The 20000-nt window shown below is 41.4% G+C and overlaps 1 protein-coding gene and 1 long non-coding RNA gene across 2 annotated transcripts; one reads left to right on the top strand and one right to left on the bottom strand.

Moving 5' to 3' along the window:
- The first annotated feature begins 2693 nt into the window (after window positions 1-2693).
- On the top strand, window positions 2694-4797 carry LOC136277234 (uncharacterized). Its single transcript, XR_010715795.1, has 3 exons — window positions 2694-3017; window positions 3272-3410; window positions 3848-4797. It is a non-coding gene; the product is annotated as an uncharacterized lncRNA (long non-coding RNA).
- A 2212-nt stretch (window positions 4798-7009) lies between these two features.
- On the bottom strand, window positions 7010-17510 carry LOC136277233 (afadin- and alpha-actinin-binding protein-like). The gene is made up of 9 exons (XM_066158967.1): window positions 17447-17510; window positions 17013-17094; window positions 10066-10143; window positions 9889-9983; window positions 9210-9257; window positions 8983-9111; window positions 8532-8625; window positions 7981-8173; window positions 7010-7899 (listed from the first exon to the last, which is right to left on the bottom strand). The coding sequence occupies exons 2-9, from the start codon at window positions 17035-17037 to the stop codon at window positions 7695-7697; spliced, it is 867 nt and encodes a 288-aa protein (XP_066015064.1). The 5' UTR covers window positions 17038-17094; window positions 17447-17510; the 3' UTR covers window positions 7010-7694.
- Between the last annotated feature and the right edge of the window lie 2490 nt (window positions 17511-20000).

The following is a 20000-nucleotide window of genomic DNA, read 5'->3' as shown; positions in this document are numbered from 1 at the left end:
GAACGGAGAACGAGCCAAAAGAAAAAGCTATCCTGTGACGTAAGAAAAAAGCTATCCGTTGAAATGTAAGTAGAGCAGGACGTTGGTAACTTTACAGTGAATAAAATAAAAGTAGATCTGACAGATATCCCTTCAATATAACTAAGAGAAGCTTCGGCTGTCGTTTGTTCCGTTCGCTTGACTTATCACCGATTTTTCCAGAAGCTTATGACTTTTTATGACTTGTAACTCATTAGTGAGAAAAATTAACCTAAGGGCTGAAGCCAGAGACAAAGAGAGCCCAAAAAAAAAAGAGCTGAGTTCAATGAATACATCGCAACAGGCAACGGGAATCTGAATAAATGGTATTATGAAACGTTTCTCAGTCTGAAAGCCTCGGCGGTTCTCTCAGTTCGACGTCCTCCATGACAGCTGGGGTGAAAATAATTCAATATCACATATTTCCTTTAAAAAAAATACCGCGTTTCAGTTCAGAGCCCGTAGATCGATTTTCTGTGATTATCGAGCACACTTAGCTAGCTTTGAAATCTTCAGAACGGATGTCCTTTGAAATATTCAAATCAACATTTTCTCCTTAACCCTTTAACTCCCAAGATCTGATTACTAATTCTCCCATCTAGCTGTTACACATTTCCTTGCAATTAAGTTACAAGAATTCGCTGTTATATCATGATTATAACCCCTAACTGATAAATTTGAGTAATCTCATTACCTGTTCGTTGGATAGTGTGTGGATTTTGTAGGGAGAAGTTACACTTCTGGTAGGTAAAGGGTTAACAGATAGGTTCCATGGTTCCGTGCATCCATTCAGTCATAGATCACAGATCACAGATGTCGTTAAAATATTATTATTCAAGACGTTGCCCTTTGAAGTAAATTTCACCGAAATTGTATTACATCTCAGGGAAATTTGGCCTGCCTGCCTTTGTCACAGCATAATTTCATTGCTTATAACCGCTGGATTCATCATTCCATTCACCACGGGTTCATGCAGTGACGGTAAGTGTCCCGTTTCATTCCATTTCACTATTGGAAGGAATATGGTAGATGGGCACGCTCTGCTTGATCACGTGTTTGCAACTGTCTCAGTGACCAGAGTGATGGATTGTTTCAGCGCATGTCAAACCAACTGTCGTTGTATTTCGTTCAACTTCCTGACACATTCCAACCAAGATAACTGTCAACTGAATGAAGAAAACCGACACCTGAAGCCTGGTGCTTTAATTCCCATGGACGGCTCTCAGTACTACGATCTGGATATCATCTATCATATGGGGGTAAAATCAGTATCATTCAAATTATTATGATTTTAAGCATGAAAATCACATTTGTGCATGTATCACGACAAAAGTTACCAAACCAAACGTTCATCTGAACGATTAGGACTTCGTCACTTGTTTCAGATGATGATTCTCACTTAGGCTAAAACAAAAGTGCTTTCCGAGAGAGTTAAAGTCAAAACTATCAATCAACGCTATAGCTCATGTATTTTCCTCACAACAGTACCTAATTTTACGTAAACTGAAGAACTAAACTACCAATTATAGTTCACTGTATATTGTATAGCAAATTGGTATCAAGTTACAGCTTGTTTAGATGATTCCTCCCGTTGAATTTGAAATGCCTCATTAGGGATCGGTCTCATTATTTTTCGCCTGAGGGTGGGAATGGGAGGGGGAGGAGAAGGAAGATCAGAGGATTTCAACTATATCTCAATAAAATTAACTCGACCCCTTCCTCCCCCTCCGAGGCTCTGTATTATTCTGATGCCCCCCCCCATGGGCAGTTCATTTTTTGTAGTCCCCCTTTTATACTCTATTAACGACGACTGATCCCCCCTCCGTTTCTCCCATGATAAAAAGTGACCCAACCCCCTTACTTTCCAGGCATGTACTCAGTGTTTCAAAAGATGCTGCAGGGCTCAGCCGTGTTTTAATGGAGGAACATGTCGAGAAAATTGTCACGTGACTGGAAGACGATTCTTGTGTCATTGTCCTGCACGTTTTATTGGCAATGTATGTGAGAAAGGTATGTTACTAATGTAGTTAAATATGATATCATAGGGCCGGTTCTGGCACGAGGTCTAACCCAAACCACGGTTTTACGCAATCAGAGGGCTTCAGGCTTTCTCCATAAGAGGGTCGATTTAATTATATAGATTTCCTTCCGCTGTTAGTTGGCGGGCCCACTAAACACTCTCCACCAAAAAAAATGAATGTTCACATAAAAGGTTCAGCTAAATATGGATTGTTTAGGACACAGTTTTGTAAAACAACTGCTAAACCTTGTTTACTCAGAAATCAGATCATAGTGTTTCACTGAGTGAATTGAGCTTAGAGTGACTTTTGTCTACTATAGTGATAAAGCAAGTTAGCCGAAAGTAATTCGAATTTTTGATCAACCAGTTACTGGAGGAATCGTCAATTCAAATCTCGTGACTGAAAGAAAAATGGGATTAATATATAAAATAAGTGAAAAGGGAGAGAGCAATAGTAAAAAATCTGAACAATATGTAAGGAATAACAGTTACTAGAAACTTGCGGGGTGGAAAAGATGAATCTAATCCCAGTTCCGCATTGAGTTTTTACTGATTACCTCGCAAACATTTTGGTGTTACAATCACCGATTCATTATGTTTCCTTACAGTATTAAACACTACTTTGACGCCTAATCTATTTAATTAAGACTGTCAGGATGCCCTGGGTATGGAAAGCGGTGATATTTCTGATGCACAACTCAGTGCCTCTACAGAACTGGCTCCAGAAAAAGGAGCAAAGCACAGCAGGCTATAATCCAAGTGGAATGGAGTATCTGGGGGAGGCTGGGTAACTAAAATATCTGACACCAACCAATGGCTACAGATCGATCTACTGGATCAGCACTCTTATGTTGTAACAAAGATAGCTACACAGGGCAGAAATTATTATAGTCGCATTGTGACCAAATATAAACTTCAGTACAGTGACGATGGAGTTACCTTCCTCTATTACAGAGAAGAAGGCCAAGTTACTGACAAGGTACGAGATAGTAAAGCAGCAGCAGACTTATCTAATCTCATAAAAATACAGTTGTAAGTCTTCTAACTTAGCATGATTTTAAATACAACCAGGTATGCTATCAAATAGTTTTTTTTTTTTTTTTTACCATGAGTGGTTTTAAATAATTTCTTTAACCCAGTTACTTAGTAAAGAATCATAGCCGAGTAGCTTAAGTTAAATAACAAGATAAGACAAGTTTTCTTTTCCACGAATATTTCTCTTCCAAACAACAGGTTTTTCCTGGAAACACAGACAGGGATACTGTAGTGTCACATGAACTAATTCCACCAATCAGAGCACGCTATATTCGTTTTCGACCAATAGAGTGGTCTGGCCTCATAGGAATGAGGGTGGAGCTCTACGGCTGTCGCGGTAACGTATTACTGTACAATATTTAAAAAATTCTGGCTTAAGGTCATAATTTTAAGAGTTGTGAGAATTTCTTTGAAAAATCAGGGGTCTCGCAAACTCTTCATCCGATCTCGAAATCTCGTCAGCCTTTCTGATGAGTCACAAATCTTCGAGTTATCGTTGGGAGAAAGTATAGTCGCTGTCGTTTGCAAGAATTGGAGTGCTTAAGTCGACTCAACATTTTGATAAGCTTACAAGGGTGGTAACTATAGTACGGACTTTTATAGCTGAATTTGTTTAGTCTCGTCATCGCACTTATAAACTGGTGTCCCCGTGTCTCCGTAGTTTTTTACTTTACTATTCGCCTGTCCTGATCTCGCTTGAGATTTCCTGAAGAAGGAAGCCATTTCTAATATCATGATCAACATTAAGTCTGTTGCATCTTTTATTCCCAACAGATAACTGAACGGAAAGTGGATTACCAAAGGCACGTGTATCAAGACTGAATGTGGTCTTAAATGGCTTCCTAGAGTGTTGGAAAAGTTCAGCAACTGACTAAGAAGACTGCATATCCTTCGGCATGAAACAAAAAAAATCTCCCCTTAGAGCGGTAAAAATTACTAATAACTTGATATTGCTAAAAAAAAACATACTTAGACTACGAGCAGTCCCTCCGTCGCGTGGCCAATGTACAATAAAAACTAGTTTACATGTACATCATTAAATTAACCATCTAATTAGCAAAACCTTACATAGTAAATGATAGAGTAACACTGAAAAAGTGAATAAATAAGTAAATTGTGGATGAACAATTAGATAGATAAATAAATAAATAACTAAGGAAATAAAAAGTACATACTTTAAGGGACTTGTCAGAAATTAGCAGGGGGTGAGGGGGGGTGGGAATTTTAAATTTGGGTTCGGAAATTAGGTGACCCATCCCTGCAATGGGAGTGAAATTTGCTAACCCTCCCCTTGAGCTTGGCCTAAAATATCATGACCCTCCCCCTCTTGTATAAATGATAAAATCTAGTTCTTGCAATACACTAGGGTGCGTCAGTATTATGAAAACTCAAAATATATTTCTAATCTGTTCTTTGTCATGCTACATACATACATTTTCGATGACAGCATTAAGAGTCCGACTGATCACTCGACTCTCCTATTTCTCCCAATACAAAGTCTTCATCACTAGAACAAGTGGGTAATGCCTCATCCCCTTCATCTACCTCACATTCATCATGATCATCCACCTCTTCCAAATAAAGAACTTCCTTTTTCTTCTGTGGGTGAACCTCTACATGATCACGGGCATATATTTGCATGACCCTCCCCCTTTTAACTGCCCATTTTTCATGACCCCTCCCTTTTCTGAGGCTCAAAAAGTTGTGACCCCCCCCTCTGTTTCCACCCCCCCTCCCCCCCTGCTAATTTCTGACAAGTCCCTAAGTAGAATTATTCCAAATATATAGTAGTGAGATGATTTGCAGTGGTAAAGTACTTAAGGATAGTTGGTTCCATCTACAATAGACCTTGGATAAAAAAAATTTGTAGACATTGCAGTTTCACTGAATATGGCGATGAGGAGTATAATTTGGAAGCCGAGATGCCCTGTTTAGAGGGAAAACCTTAGGAGGAAGCGGACGACCCTTAGACCTTGCTGGATCTTGTAGAACATGGTTAATTAAGACAGTAATCTACGTTGTTCTGGGTCCCCCCCCCCGAGTTAATTAATCATATGAGTAACATGACTTAATCTAGAATAATCGTGTAAGACAAATCTAGCTGCCCTATGTTGAACCATATCAATCTTGTTAATATTACGTTTAGTTTTAATTAAGGGTTCCATGCAGAACTGGTATATTATAACTGCGGGCGCACAAGACTAACATAGGCTTTCGATTTCACATCTGTATTGCAGTCACCTAGGACTCTTCTTAGAAGGCCTAGTGTTTCATTGGCCTTGCTACAAATGAGGTCACAGTGTTTTCCAATCGAGTTTCTGAATTAAAGTGATGCTTTGATATTTGGAGATGGTCTGGTCATTCATTAAATAATCGTGACAAAAAGGAACAGTTTTGCTAGTTATTCCCAAGTGATAGCATTTAGTGATATTAAAGATCATTTGCCAAAGGTCTCCCATTTTCAAAAGTTATCTAGTTTATTGGAGTGCAAAATGATTTTGTTGTGTATTGATTTCTCTATAGATGACGATGTCGTCTGCGAAAAGGCGCACGTGGGCGCTGTTATCTGTAATGTCGTTGATATAGAGTAGAAATAATACTGAGCCCAGGACTGACCCCTGGGGAACTCCAGAGACAACTGGTGTGGGGCTAAGAGTGTGTTCCATCGATCGATACCACTTGGGTGCGGTCGGTGACTAAGGCTTTCATCTAGTCTAATGATCTGTCCCGAATACCATTGCAGTTCAGTTTAGATAATAAGCATTGGTGGGGAACGGAGTCAAAAGCCTTCTCGAAATCAAGAAGGATCACATCGGTCTGAGTGCGGTGATTGATGCTCTTTACCCAGTCATTGATGGCTGAAATAAGCTGGGTTTCACAAGAAAAATTTTGTCTAAAGCCATGTTGGTGATTAATAATGATATCTTCGTGGATAAATGTTTGGAAATATGACTTCGCATTATATGCTCCATAATCGTACAACCTGCACATGTAAGAGAAATGGGGCGGTAGTTAGATGGATTTGATCTTACATCTTTTTTGTGTGTAGTAGTAAATGATGCCTTGGACCAACCAGATGGTGGTTTGGTGGAAGATGGAAAAACCTTTTGTTTTTGTGTGAGAGAATTTGTGGTGTATCAAGATAACGTCCCAACAAGATAGCCTGCAAGGTAGACGTAATTTTGACGAGCGAGTGCTCATATGTATTTAACAAAAATTATGACCGTCATCTTTGATTTTAATGACAGCGGAAGACTGGGGAGAGAAAGAAATTTGTATTAAGGAGTCGGTCGACGGTCAAAAATAAGTAGAGGGGTGGGTCGTCCTCCCCCCCTCCTTCCCCCCACCGTTCTCTCTGACACCAAATCAAACATGGCCGATAGGATAAACGATCGCGAGCTTATAACGATAGCTCGCCCTGATGAGACGCTTGCACTGCAGGCTACCCAATAAGATAGTTATCTTGGTATTCGTTACCTGCTTGTTGGACAGTGCATTAATTAACCCTTTGACCCGTCAGTGACTAGCATTTAATTTTTCTTTACCGTCCCACCCCTGAAATTTAACATAAAGGTCGAGAGAATAAAGGAAATGATCACCTACTAAAGAAGCTCTTAAAAAAAAAAAAAATCTTGTCAGCTCCTTAGGGAACATCATAAAGAAATGTACAGTACAGACCATATTGTAGTAGAATCGATTGAGAGGATTGCAAATTGTTATGGTCATCGAAGGAGGAGATTCGTTATTCATCTTGTAATGAGAGTGGAAAAAAAATCTGAGTCCTCTCAATTTCTTGATCGATGCTGACTGACTGAGAGACAAAGAAGTCTATGGCATGTTAGGCTGTTAATAGATTCATATGTGAAATGCGTTCAGCATTCTGCTGAGATCAATTATGTCTAAACTGTGGAGTAAGTAAATAGAGAGATGGAAGACTTCAATTTCAATCCACTTTTTAAGAAAATCGTGCTTACGCGTAGCAGCAGTATTTTTAACTAGTATAGTACACTAGATTATACATTTCAACATTTACATCCGCATTTTAACCCCACACTTCTAGTCTAACTCCATTTCTTGGTAAAATTCAATTCGTCGAGAGTGTGCTTACTCAGCTACTGCAAAATATGACGATATCAACAATTCTTAGCTCGTCAGTGCTTCATGAAGATTCTAACAAACATCTCTTTAGCTTTATAAGACTAATTTGGAAATGGTAGTTGATAGGTATTCAATGTTTTAAATGACTAACTTCATGTAAGGAGCACCGGTGCACGCGACAAAGAAATCTGTCAACTAAATGATGCAGTAATGCAAAGAGCCACTTCAAAAAGAATTCTGACACTCATCAGAATTGGACGCAGTTACTTTTACAAGTACTTGTGAAATTGATCACCCTTAGGCCTCTTGTAGAGATTTGTAGGCAAGAAACTTCACCTAATCAGCATCTAAGGAGATGGGCGATTACAGACTTTAACAGACCATTACTATGGCACAAAATACTTTTTCAGATGGTTTCTTACAACAAGACTACAGTGTAAGCTACGATGACCTTGAGCCAATGTCGTATTTCTTTTCCAGCTAAAGAGGGGTACAAAGAACCGCGCTGGCTTGGTACCAGTTTTTACAAATCACCAGATGAACTTCTTTTCAACTGCAGAGCTTTCTTGACATTCCGCGCATGCTCGCTGATTCTCCTAGCTTGTTTTGCACCCGGGGTATTCGAGTCAATCTGCTTTTCTTTCAAAGAGTCACCACAGGACGACTGTTTTGTGGGCAGTGATGTCCTCTCAGATCCCTCTACTATGGAATAACCTTTGAGAGGTGTGCTGCCATTAAACGAATAAGGAACATCAATAAACGGAGTTTGAAAGAATTTAGAAAAAGTGACACTCCTTTCAAATACTCACCCGTTATTTTCATTGACATCTTTAGAATTTTCTGTTCTTAATGACAACGCCTTATATAGCTCTTCTGTGTTCGGGATTTCCACGGGTCCGTCCCGCGGGATATTAGGAGTGCCTCTGGTTTCGGATGAGATAAGACCTCTTGGTGCAGGTGAAAACGACACGGGACTGACTTGAAGCCGAGGGCCATCTGGTGCTAAAGAGAAATTATCATTTAAACCTACATAAAACTGACTACTGAAGAATTAGAGCAAAGGAAAAACTTTGACGAACAGGTTACACTAAAATACGTCAACTACCCTTCGAACCAGCTGCAAGATGCACAGCCGACTGTTTCTATTAGGCCATTTCCCTAGTCAAACTAAGAGACAAACTGAAACAGACATACAGACACAGTCAGACAGACAGAGACAGACAGAGTCAGACAGAGGAACAGACTGACAGGTGCACAGATTGATGGGAAGATAGATGTACAGCCAGACCGTTAACAAAACCAAAAATACTGCTATGCCATGGTGAAACAATTAGCACTCAAAGTTCATATAAAGCCTTACATTTTGATTTTCTTCCCCCAAGTGACTGATTTCTTAACGGGGTCAAAAGCTGTTGCTTGTAAAATGAAGCTCGTTCCTCTTCAAACTTCTTTCTCTGAAAAATTAAAATAATAATTATCGCTAAAAATAATATAAAGGAATCAGTGCACTGTGTACAAGTATATGCATTCTAAGAATATTCTCCATTCTCCATCACCTTTGGCTTGTAAAAATATTCGTGTTGGTGTTCCAATATCCCAGCCTTTTGTTTGGCCACTGAATATGCAGCAACCTTCTTACAAAGTTAGCACATACAGTAGTACTATTTCTCTCTAAAATAAGGGTTGCTGCCATCCTTTGGAAATGACTATAAGCGTTTATAGAGAAATCTCTACAAATTTGATTTTTTTATGCCTGTCTATGTAAATCAAAGGAATTTTGTTTGCTCATTGTATTTCCACTCAGTTATCACCTCATGCCCAAGTTTTACAGCAGCATCTGTCAGCTGTTTCCTCTCATTCTCTAACGCTACTCTTCGCTCAGCAAAGAACTGCTTGTCAGATTCAAATTTTTCTTGTTCCTCATACAACTGTGAGTCAACCTGTTACAAGAAGGAAGAAAACTTAAACCATAATTTTCTTTTATTAATGAAAAAGAGCTGAATCACATTATGGCTGAATAATAATTCAAAATGCTTACCAAAAGAGTTGAATCTTTTGAGGGAGAACCAACCTTTGACTGCAAGGACTAAAGGAAAAAATTGTGTCAGCTATGAGTATATACAGTAAGTTAGATCACAAAGAAAAGGTCTATTGACTTTCTTAAAAGTTCTCAGGTTATTGGGTCAGTAAGGTTAAGTCTGTACCCAACCCAAGAGGCCCATCCAGCCAGAGCTAATCCCAGTTTCCTTAGCATGAAGCAACTAGAAGTATTTCTACTCCCCCCTGGAAACAATGCTTGTCCATTGCAAGGTTACCCCCTCCCCCCCCCCCCAAAAAAAAAAACAAAAAAAACAAAAAAATTTCATCAGGCTTCCCTGACAATTCATCAGCACCTATCAATACTCCTAGGTAGAGAGATGAAAGTAATGAGTGTTTTGCCCAAAAACAACACAATGTCAGGTCTTAATCTTTTACCCCCTGTGAGTGACTAAGAGGGAATTTCTCCTTACATTATTGATACACTATCAAGCAATACCAAATTCTCCAAATTGACATCATAAGAATTGTATGACAGACAGCAAAGAGAATCACTAATGAGATCTTGGGAGTTAAAGGGTCAAACCAGGACATCTTGGCCCAGAGTCCAGTGCGTAAACCATTGGACCATTGTATCTCCCAGGTTAAACAATACATTATAAGCAACCATTTTCACATACTTCTATAAGTTGTTCCTGTTGTTCCACAACATGTCTGTAATTCTCCAACTGCCTTTCCAACCTTGAAATTTCCTCTGCTTTAGGGGAAGAGGGTTCTAGTGCATAAAGCAGATTTAAAGTAAACTAAGACAAAGTTCTTCACTTTATTCTTGGGAGTCTACAAATGTCTTTTCTTACCATTTGAAGAGCCTTTGTTTGCTTCCTCTAACCTTGACTTCAGCAATCTCCATTTTTCTCTTAAACTACTTTCAATTCCTGCAAAGGACATTGCACCCTGATTTATTTAAAACAAAGTGTTACACACTCAAATCACCAGATTAATTAAACACAAGGTTGTATTTATTCGAAAAACTCCGAGCACATGCTTTTCTCTTTTTCTTCCCGACACCCTTTGTGGTTCATGAACTCAACAAAACATGTCACGCACTCTACACACTTCCCCGCCGAAAATGAAAGTGTTCTTCTAAATATTACAAAACTATTTATCAGAGTTCTCTGCAGCTACTGTAATTGTTGTTTGACGTTGTCTCCTTCAGCACCTTGCGTGCTTTTGATTTTCTTTTTTTTTTTTTTAATGTTTGGGTCTTATAAGAGGCTCCTCTCAAGCCCTCGGGTAGTAGACAGGTTGGAAACAGCATGGCCACACCCAGAAATACAGGGGTATTCCCGGATGAATAGCTGTGATAGCTGGAGTTTGAATGGCGTTAACGCGTGAACTGCTGAATACTGGCTCAGCCGACTGGTACTGTGGATTTCCCAGGGAGTTGTAAGTTAAGATCTGCGGCGGTCTCCTTTGGCGCTGCGGCCGAGTCCACATGTCCTGCTCAGCAATGTCCTCTCCCCCTGATCCGTCATTGTCAGCACTTCCTTCATTTGCAAGTTGTATTTCGCTGGATGGCCCATTGGTGCCCTCAGTAGTCGCAGAATCCTCAATTGACTCTGAAGGCAAATCGCGTCCTGGAGACACTGAGTTTGAAGTTCTTACTTCAGTAGGTATTTCCTCTACAAGGTCCACACTACCGAAATCATCATCATCTTTCCCCGAATTCTGTAGGTCATTTCCCGAAACAGACAAAGGTCGTTTCTCTACTGCTGTTTTTGGGGGTCGCGTACCAAATCCCAGGTTTGGGGCATCTGCTTCCAAAGCGTCACAAGGCAGTAGTAAATTCCGGTGAAGCACTCTTGCGCGGCCACCTCCACTCTCGGGCTTAACTTTGTAGACTGGGCTTTGAGCCCCCATTCGTTCAACCACAACGTGGATAGCGCACTCCCAATGGGATCGTAATTTTCCGGGTCCACCGCGCTCTGTTAAGTTTCTAACTAGCACCCGATCGCCTGGCTGAAGAACGCCACCTGAGACTCTCTTGTTGTAATATTGCTTGCCGCGCTCGGCAGTCTTCTTTGCATTCTGTTGAGCTATCCGGTATGCCTCCTTCATATCATGCTGCCAGTTTTGGACGTAAGTGTTATAATCTCCCTCTGCACTCTCTTGATTCAAATTGAAAATCAGGTCGATGGGCAGGCGGGGTGTTCTTCCAAACAACAAGTAATACGGAGCGTATCCTGTCGCCTCATGCTTAGTGCAATTGTACGCGTGGATCATCTTGTTGAGTGATTCATCCCACTTTCGTTTCTTCAAATCTGGGAGTGTTCGCAGCATAGACAATAGCGTGCGGTTCATCCTCTCCACTTGCCCATTCCCTTGAGGGTGGTAGGGGCTGGTGCGAGACTTGGAAACGCCAGACAACTTATGTAGTTGATGGAAGAGATTGTTCTCAAATTCTCCTCCTTGATCACTGTGTATACGGGCTGGGAATCCGAATCGTGGTACAAAGTCATTGTAAATCTTTTCAGCCACCGTTCGTGCTGTCTTGTTTCGGGTTGGGTAGGCCTGTGCAAACCTTGTGAAGTGATCTACTATCAGCAAAATATATTCAAATCCCCGTTGGCTTTTCTCCAAATGAAGAAAGTCTATAGACACCATCTCAAAAGGGGCAGTCGTCGTAATGCTCTCCATTGGTGCTCTAGGGGAGATTTGGGGCTTCTTTTGCTGGATGCAGTGACACTTGTTGGCGATGAAATACTCGATTTCCTCTTGCATGTAAGGCCAATAGAACCTAGATCTCGCTAAGTCCACCACTCGATCTGCACCCAGATGACCCATTTCAATGTGAAGTTCTTGGTAAACCAACTGTTTAAACTTTGTAGGTAATACTAGCTGCAATCGACTCTTAATTTGGCGCCACAGGATCCCGTCCGCTGATATATGGAGTTTATTCCATGCTCTCAAGTAGCAAGATGTTGTACGAGTCTCATTTTTCCGCTCTCCTCCTGATGGGGGATATCCCCGTTTCTTGTAGGCCAGGATTCGTGAGATGTCGGGGTCTTCCCGTTGAGCCCTTAATATTTCTTCTAACGTAAGTTGGCGAAAAACCAAATCTGTGACGCCCGGTTCTGCGTGAGCAATGCCAACTCTTGCTGAAACTGCTGCCACCCAGGGTGTGGCGTCTGTTTCCTGATGGATCACTGCTTGACTTGTTGCACAAATTGCGTCCTTTTCCATTTCTGCAATACAGGTTTCCATGTATGCACTGAAATCTAGCGGTAGGCGGGATAGTACATCCGCGTCAATGTTAGATTTGCCAGGCCGATACTTGATGTTAAAATTAAAATCTGCCAGTTCTGCCACCCACCGGTGCCCTACTGCAGACAACTTAGCTGACGACAGAATGTAAGTTAGTGGATTGTTGTCGGTGTAAACAGTGAAGAAGGTGGAGTAGTACAAGTAATCACGGAACTTCTCAGTTACTGCCCATTTGAGGGCAAGGAACTCCAATTTTCCCGCGTGCATGTGGTAATTTTTCTCTGCTGGAGTTAGTGTCCTAGAGGCATAACCTAGAACTCTGAGCTTCCCGTCCTGTTCTTGATACAATACAGCTCCAAGTCCCTCTTGCGAGGCGTCTGTGTGAAGTACAAATGGCTTCGTAAAGTCGGGAAATGCCATCACTGGAGGAGAAGTCAGTCGGTCGACCAGCATGTCAAGCCGCTTCTGATGTTCCTCTGTCCATGTTACCTTATGATTATTAGCCAATAGATCAGGGCCAGCCATTAGATCGTACAGGGGCTTGGCTATGCGTGAGAAATCCTGGATGTATTGCCTGTAGTAACTCAGGAACCCTAGCAGTTTACGCACATCACCCACTGTTGCTGGTTTCTGTTTCGCCAAGTTGTGTACGGCAGCCGTGTCCTCTGGGTCTAGAGAGTAGCCATCGCCGGAAACAACCCGCCCCAAATATCTAACTTGTCGTTGGAAGAACTTGCACTTTGATGGCTTTAACTTTATCCCATGTTCCTGCAGTCGACGCAGGACCTGTTGGACATCCTGAACGTGTTGCTCAAAGGTCTTACTATACACCAAGACATCATCCAGGTAGGGAATACAGATGTTGTCACGTAAGCCATCTAGACATTCATTCATGCACCTTTGGAATGCCGCCGGTGCATTCATTAGCCCAAACGGTATTCTATTCCATTGATACAATCCCCAGGGGGTCACGAATGCAGTCAGGGGGCGGCTTTCTTCTGTCATAAAGCCTTGGTGGTAGGCCTTCCCTTGGTCCAGAACTGTAAACCATTTGTTGCCGCCTAGGCCATTTAAGATATCCTGTATACGGGGAATCGGCTGTCGTTCTGGATATGTTTTCTTGTTCAATTCTCGATAATCAATACAAAGTCGCAGACTTCCATCCTTTTTGCGAACACAGACCATGGGTGAGGAGTAAGCCGAACGGGACTTGCAGATCCAATTTCGATTAATCAAGTCTTCTAAGTACTCTTTCACTTCCCCATAGAGTGGCTTGGGGATGGAGATATAGTTCTTCTGTACTGGCTCATTGTCCTTTAACTGGATATCAAGCACCAAGTTCTCCACGCAGCCAACCTCATCGTCGTTTCTTGCAAAGGCACCAGCTTCTTGCCGTAGCATTTCGTGGACGATCAATTGTTCATTGTCTTCTAGCTGACTCAAGTCAACTGGTGGCTCCCATCCATCTTGTTCCTGACCAGGATGCAAGGTAGCTTCAGGGTAAAAATTCTCGTCTCCTCGAGAGTACGAGTCGGGAGTATTTGGAATTGGTAGAACTGACTTTACCAGGTGTATCCGGCCCAATTCTGTTCTGCGCTTTAACAAGATGTTTCTGTCTGTATTGTTTTGGACCACGACGGCCACGTGACTAGAGGTTCCCGGGGTTATTTTAGTAAGTTCCTCGCCCAATTCCAGTCCGTCTGGGAGCTCGCTGTCTTCCTTGGGCTCAAATATTACTGGCATCCCCTCTGGAACTGGTCCGAGGTGAGTTTGACACTTAACTGTCGTTGCCTCTCCTTTTGGCAGCATAACATCTCTCTTTCCGACTTTAACAGCTGCAGTACCGGTATCCTGTGTTCTTGACTGGATCAGATTGATCAGGGTACCTACGCGAGTATGATGAATTGAAGGGAATGACTGCTGAATGATGTTACTTGCCGCTTGGTGGTTTCCACCATGTTGAGCGAGGACTTCTTCTATAACATTGAAGCCAATGATTGGGTACTCTTGTTCCTTTTGTCCCACCAGTACTGGAACTGTCAGCTCATGAGCAGTTGTATCATCTCCAGCCAACTTAAACCCGACCTCAATCCAACCGTCAAATGGAATGTTTGTCCCATTCATCGCTTCCAAATTCAACTCTTCTCCTGCTCCCAACAACTCTTCAACATTTCTTAACACCTCCAGCGGTAAGTGAGTTTGTTGCCACTTCCTTGACACAACACAAACCTGGGAACCTGTATCCCATAATGCCTCCACTTTCTTTCCTTGAATTAGGCATTTTACCACGCACCTCCGTCCCACGATTTTCGTCAGTCCGAGCTGCTGCCTTGGCGTCAGGTGGCAGGGAAACGTCGTGTTCAAATCATCGCCATCATCTCCGGCTGCTTTCTGTTTCTCAAGTTCCTGTATAGCCATGCAAACTGGTTTATGCACCGTTCTGTATTTTACTTGACATTCTTTTGAATAATATCTATTGATCTTACAGGCTCCGCAGCGGTTAAGTGGTACATGGTCTGTGCTTTGTTTTCCACACTGCACGTAACGGGACTGATTTTCTTGCCTGGTCACACCCTGTCCCATGGGCGTGACCTCTGGCCGTTTCCCTGAGATTCTGCCGGAGAGCGTCGGCTGAATTGGGCATTACACTCGCGTACATAATGGCCACTCGCCCCACACCTGAAGCAATGGTTGCACGGCCATCCATTCCCACTTTGTTGGCAGGTCCTACACAGTGGGGGTTGTCTCATAGGCTGTTGTGTGAGGGGGGTTTGAGCCCGGAGTGGGGCCCGAACTCTCTCTTTGACTGCGGCCACTTCTGCCTTGAGCTCCCTTAGTTCTTTCATGAGACCTTCCTCCACCCCATTATTCTTTGTCTCCTGCTTGTCCCCTCCCTTTTGAACAGCATTTACCTTGGGGGTTAGCTGTGAACCGAATTTCTGTGATCGCTCCAGTTCGTCACTGAAACACACATTTAATTTCTCGAATAGTTCTTCATCGCTTATAAATTTCTTTTCCAAGTAAGGCTTCATTTCGATCTTGATATTCTCACTTTGCAGGCCAAGGGAAAAGCTATGGACAAACATGCCATGTACTAAGGTAGGATCATATTTCAGGTCCGAGTCAGTTTCTTGAGATGCAAACAAGATCTTCTGTTTCAAATCGAGAAGGCGGATCAAGAATTCTTGAGGTTTTTCCTTTGGCTGTTGGACAGTTGAGCTCAACTGATGATATAGTTCGGTTGCTGTTCTCTCCTGATAATGAGAACGCATAATTCTCCTCAATTTGGCCAGTGTTAAATCTACCTTACCTTCCAAATAACTTCTTAGGCTTAACGCCGGATTTATCGCTTTTATCACAGCCTCTTTAATTTCATCCTCTGTATAGTCGTTCTTTAAACCATTCTCAATTTGATGCACTAGCGAGGAAAAACTCAAACGATCCTTCTGCGACGCGTCGCCAATCTGGCCCGAAATCTTGAAGTCGCGTTTGAATTTTGAAATTGACACCACGGGATTTTGCTCTATTTTGACGGTCGTTTTATTATTTTCAGAAGCTTTCGGCGGTTCCGTTTTCTGTTCCGGTACAAATTTTCCCTGCATACTTAGAGACGACGACAACACTTTGAGCTTCTCATTATCTAATTCTTCCGTTTCGAGGTATTTATTTAGAGCTCGGATAAAAACCAACCTTCCCTTGCTCTCAGGCGGTACAGTAATGTTCAGCCCACTACAAACTTCTTTAAGCCTTTCCTCGCTCAAGGAACACAACGCGGCCTGAATTTCGATCTGCAGACTCTCGGTATCCATCATACTTCCAAAAATAATCTTTCGTACTCACCAATAGTGCAATCAGCCGTTCACAAAAGAAATGCGACACTTTACGTCAAGATCAGTCCGCCGTCGACAGCAATCGACCACAACCAACTCGCGCTCGACGAATCAACCAAGCGTGCCAATTACTTTGTCCTTCACAACCCAAGGCAGTTCTTCGTCGATGATAAGCCTCTTCGGTCGAGTCCTGGCAGGGTCGCCAATGTTACACACTCAAATCACCAGATTAATTAAACACAAGGTTGTATTTATTCGAAAAACTCCGAGCACATGCTTTTCTCTTTTCTTCCCGACACCCTTTGTGGTTCATGAACTCAACAAAACATGTCACGCACTCTACAAAAGCACCTTCACTAAGCCCCTTCACTCCCAAGATTTCAAAGTCAATTATCCTTCATGTCTGTTAACATTTTTTTTTTTCTTACACTGAAAGAATTATTTATTCTTATCATCTTGCTGTTTGAGAATGTACTGACACTGCAGGAAGAAGTTACCCATTGGTCGCTCTTAGGAATGGATGGGTTAATAACTGTCTTTAGATTTGAAGACATAAATCAAACTTTTGACAGTTTTCATAGGTGACCCATGTAAGAAAACTGTAATCTTAAACGTAATCAATACATACTTTACAGAAGAAAATGCAGCTACAAAGTAAGTACTGATGCAAAAACATTCCCAAAATTTTGATACTAAATAGACTGACATACCCTCTCTAACCATGTCATAAGGCATATTGAAATGTCCTGTTGATAATTCCTCAACTGATCCAGACTCACTGATTTCACCAACCTATAAATGTTAATGAAAACAAATAAGGTTGAATCTTATAGAGCAAACATGTCAGTGGTGGCTCTGAGAAGATTCCTTTTAGAAGGGGCAGGACCCAGGTACAGGTACCAGAACAAAGAAAAAGCGCCCAACACTATTTTCAAATACGACAACTTTACTTCAAGTTATCTTTTATACATGCGCCTGCCTTTTCTACTAAGTCTACACATAACAAAGAAAATGGTTTGTTTGCCTATAGGAAGCATAACAATGCATAACTTAGTTAAGCACCATACTGTAAAAAGTAAATATTGAGGTGAATGTAAATAAAAAATTCATGCAAACTGTATGTACATTCAAATTAAATACCAACCTCTGTGTTGCTTTCATAATCTTTATTCTGCTGATTCAGCAATTTTATTTAGAATCCTCTAGCACCTCTAGAAAGTGAAAAAATTTAAACGTTGTCCTTTGCGCCGACTCTGTTCACAGAGTACGAAGAGATCCAAGCGTGACACTTAAAAAAGATTTTCTTCGGATTCTTCCAGAAAAAATTCAAAATACTGTAGGGAAACTGTAAAATAACGAACGGCGAATGTATTTACCGTAAAATAGTTGACTACATCTCCAGGATGGCTCTTGAGAAAGACGATTTTAGAAGGTTTTCAGTGATGTAGGAATTTCGTGTTACAGGAAATTTAGGTCGCGGCGCGCGTTGCATCAAGGTTGGAAATGGGCCTTTAAGTGCTAACTAGACCCTGTGAGCAGGGTAACTGGGATACCTGGATGGTACTGGATCCGTGGAATCAAGTGTAGTGACACTACGCGTGTCGGACTAGTATACTGAAATAGTGAGCTCAAGTCTGGCCAAGGGCATACACCTGTCTCAAAACATAGGCATGCAATGCATGCAAAAGTTATTTTTTCTAGGGTGGGTGGATTACTTGAAACATTGCAAGTGGTCTACATTCTTACAAAAGGAAAGAAGATTAGTAACGCGGGAAAGAATGAAAATGTCGAATTACCTCACACACAGGTATTTTGTGGTAGATTATGTGTGTTGTGCGAATAAATGTAACCAAAAATAAACTGTATTTGTGCCACGGATACCTGTTAGTACAAAATGTAGACAGCAGACTGCAGACCGGATACAAAATATAGACTGCAGAGTGGGTAAAAAATGCAGACTGAGAATCTGAAGAGTTTTTACGTCTGGTATATAATAACATGTCATCTTACAGCTTACCGAGCGTCACGCAATCGCTTTTCCTCGATCAGCCTTCACGATTATTTGCACTATTGTGGAAAATTCCTGGCCCATTTCTTGATGAAAATCGATCGTAATATAATTTCAAGCCTTCAACATAGTCTTCTTACTTTGCGCGCGAGTTGGTTGGTGTGATGTCTGTACAGATTTTACCAATGTAATAAAAGTAGATGACGTGAATAATAGTGATGGTAAAGCAAGCTTAAAACGGCAACAATCGCCAGAAACTACAACGGATACACAGGGTATGAGTAAGTTTTATTGATTTTCGAGAAAAATCTTCATATTTCGAAATATTTATCGTTGTAAATCGACCATATTTCGTTCCCTATATTATTCCTTATAACGTGTTCAAATTTTCAACGGTTCCTAGAGTAACTTACTCTGAGTCACACAACGCGTGACGCGTTCGTGAATTAATCGTTGGCTCTTTCTCGAGACACTGACCTTGGGTCGCCTGTGACAAGACAATTGAGTAAACAGTACTTAACATAATAACATTATACACAAAAAACACGGGATTTTGGATCATGTATTTATTAAAAAAGAATATCCATACAACTACGATAAAAACAAACATAAGATTCACCTTTCTGATTGTGAAATTAATACCATTCGCACTGTTATCGTAGCTACGTTCCCTGGCATCAAGTGAATCCAACATGGCGTCTTTCTTCACTAGCAGTTTTACATCCATTTGAATTTTGTTCTCCAGCCTCACGGTAGTAGTGTTGTTCAATAGATTGCATAGAGTATATGCAGTTTGGTTTCAGATTTCAGATTTTGCTTTTTACAACGAGTTTACGTTTTCAACTAAGACATTGGCATACTTGGCATACAAGACATACAAGGCATTCAATGCTTTCATGGCTTTCAAGCGTTCGCGATTCTGTCCGATCCAAAATTACCGCTCAAAAACATCTTTTTGTGTGGATTGGCCGCGAACAATTGCGTATGCGTCTATAAGTATTAAGAGCGTTTGCCCCATAATGCTCCAGATGATCGTAATCCAATTACGTTGAAATACAAAACGACTGACAAAATAGTTTTATGGGCAAAAATCTCGTGTTCGTCATGTGACCCGGCCCTGTCCGTGCATGACAACGTCAATCATCATCAAGATAGCACGCGTGATCAGCATGTGAACACCTCATTGGATCACAGTTAGTTGTCATGGTGCTGAGGGCCCAATGACCTCTGGGTACTATTGCGCAATTTTTCCATTTTGTGGCGTAGGAAAAAAACAAAAAAAACAAAAAAAGACGACAAAAAAACAAAGGCATTTTATGACTGGGCTACCACAAGTATCCCAGTAATGAGTAGGGATCATAAGAATTTCAGGTAAATTTTTAACTTGACACAACCAGATTCCTCCAACTACCCTCCCCTCCCCCCCAGGCTTTAAATGATGACCAGTTCCTTATCAACCTTGTGACACGTTTACTTATTACTGGGATACCTGTGGTAGCCCAGTCATAAAATGCCTTTGTTTTTTTGTCGTCTTTTTTTTTTTTTTTTTTTTTTTTTTTTCCTCCGCCACAAAATGGAAAAATTGCGCAATAGTACCCAGAGGTCATTGGGCCCTCAACACCATGACAGGTAACTGTAATCCAGTTAGGTGTTCACATGCTGATCACGCGTGTTATCCCTCAACACCATG

This window comes from Pocillopora verrucosa, chromosome 12 (assembly GCF_036669915.1).
Source record: "Pocillopora verrucosa isolate sample1 chromosome 12, ASM3666991v2, whole genome shotgun sequence".
In the NCBI taxonomy this organism is placed as follows: Eukaryota; Metazoa; Cnidaria; class Anthozoa; order Scleractinia; family Pocilloporidae; genus Pocillopora; species Pocillopora verrucosa.
Note: the sequence above shows the minus strand (reverse complement) of the source record. Positions and strands in the feature narration are given on the sequence as shown.

Excerpts from the sequence above, each read along its gene's own strand:
- LOC136277233 (XM_066158967.1), bottom strand. The coding sequence starts at position 17,037 with ATGCCTTATGACATGGTTAGAGAGG. Across the intron at positions 9,984-10,065 it reads AAACAAAGGCTCTTCAAATG|AACCCTCTTCCCCTAAAGCA; the intron begins GTAAGAAAAGAC and ends TTTATGCACTAG. Across the intron at positions 7,900-7,980 it reads GATGTCAATGAAAATAACGG|CACACCTCTCAAAGGTTATT; the intron begins GTGAGTATTTGA and ends GTTTAATGGCAG.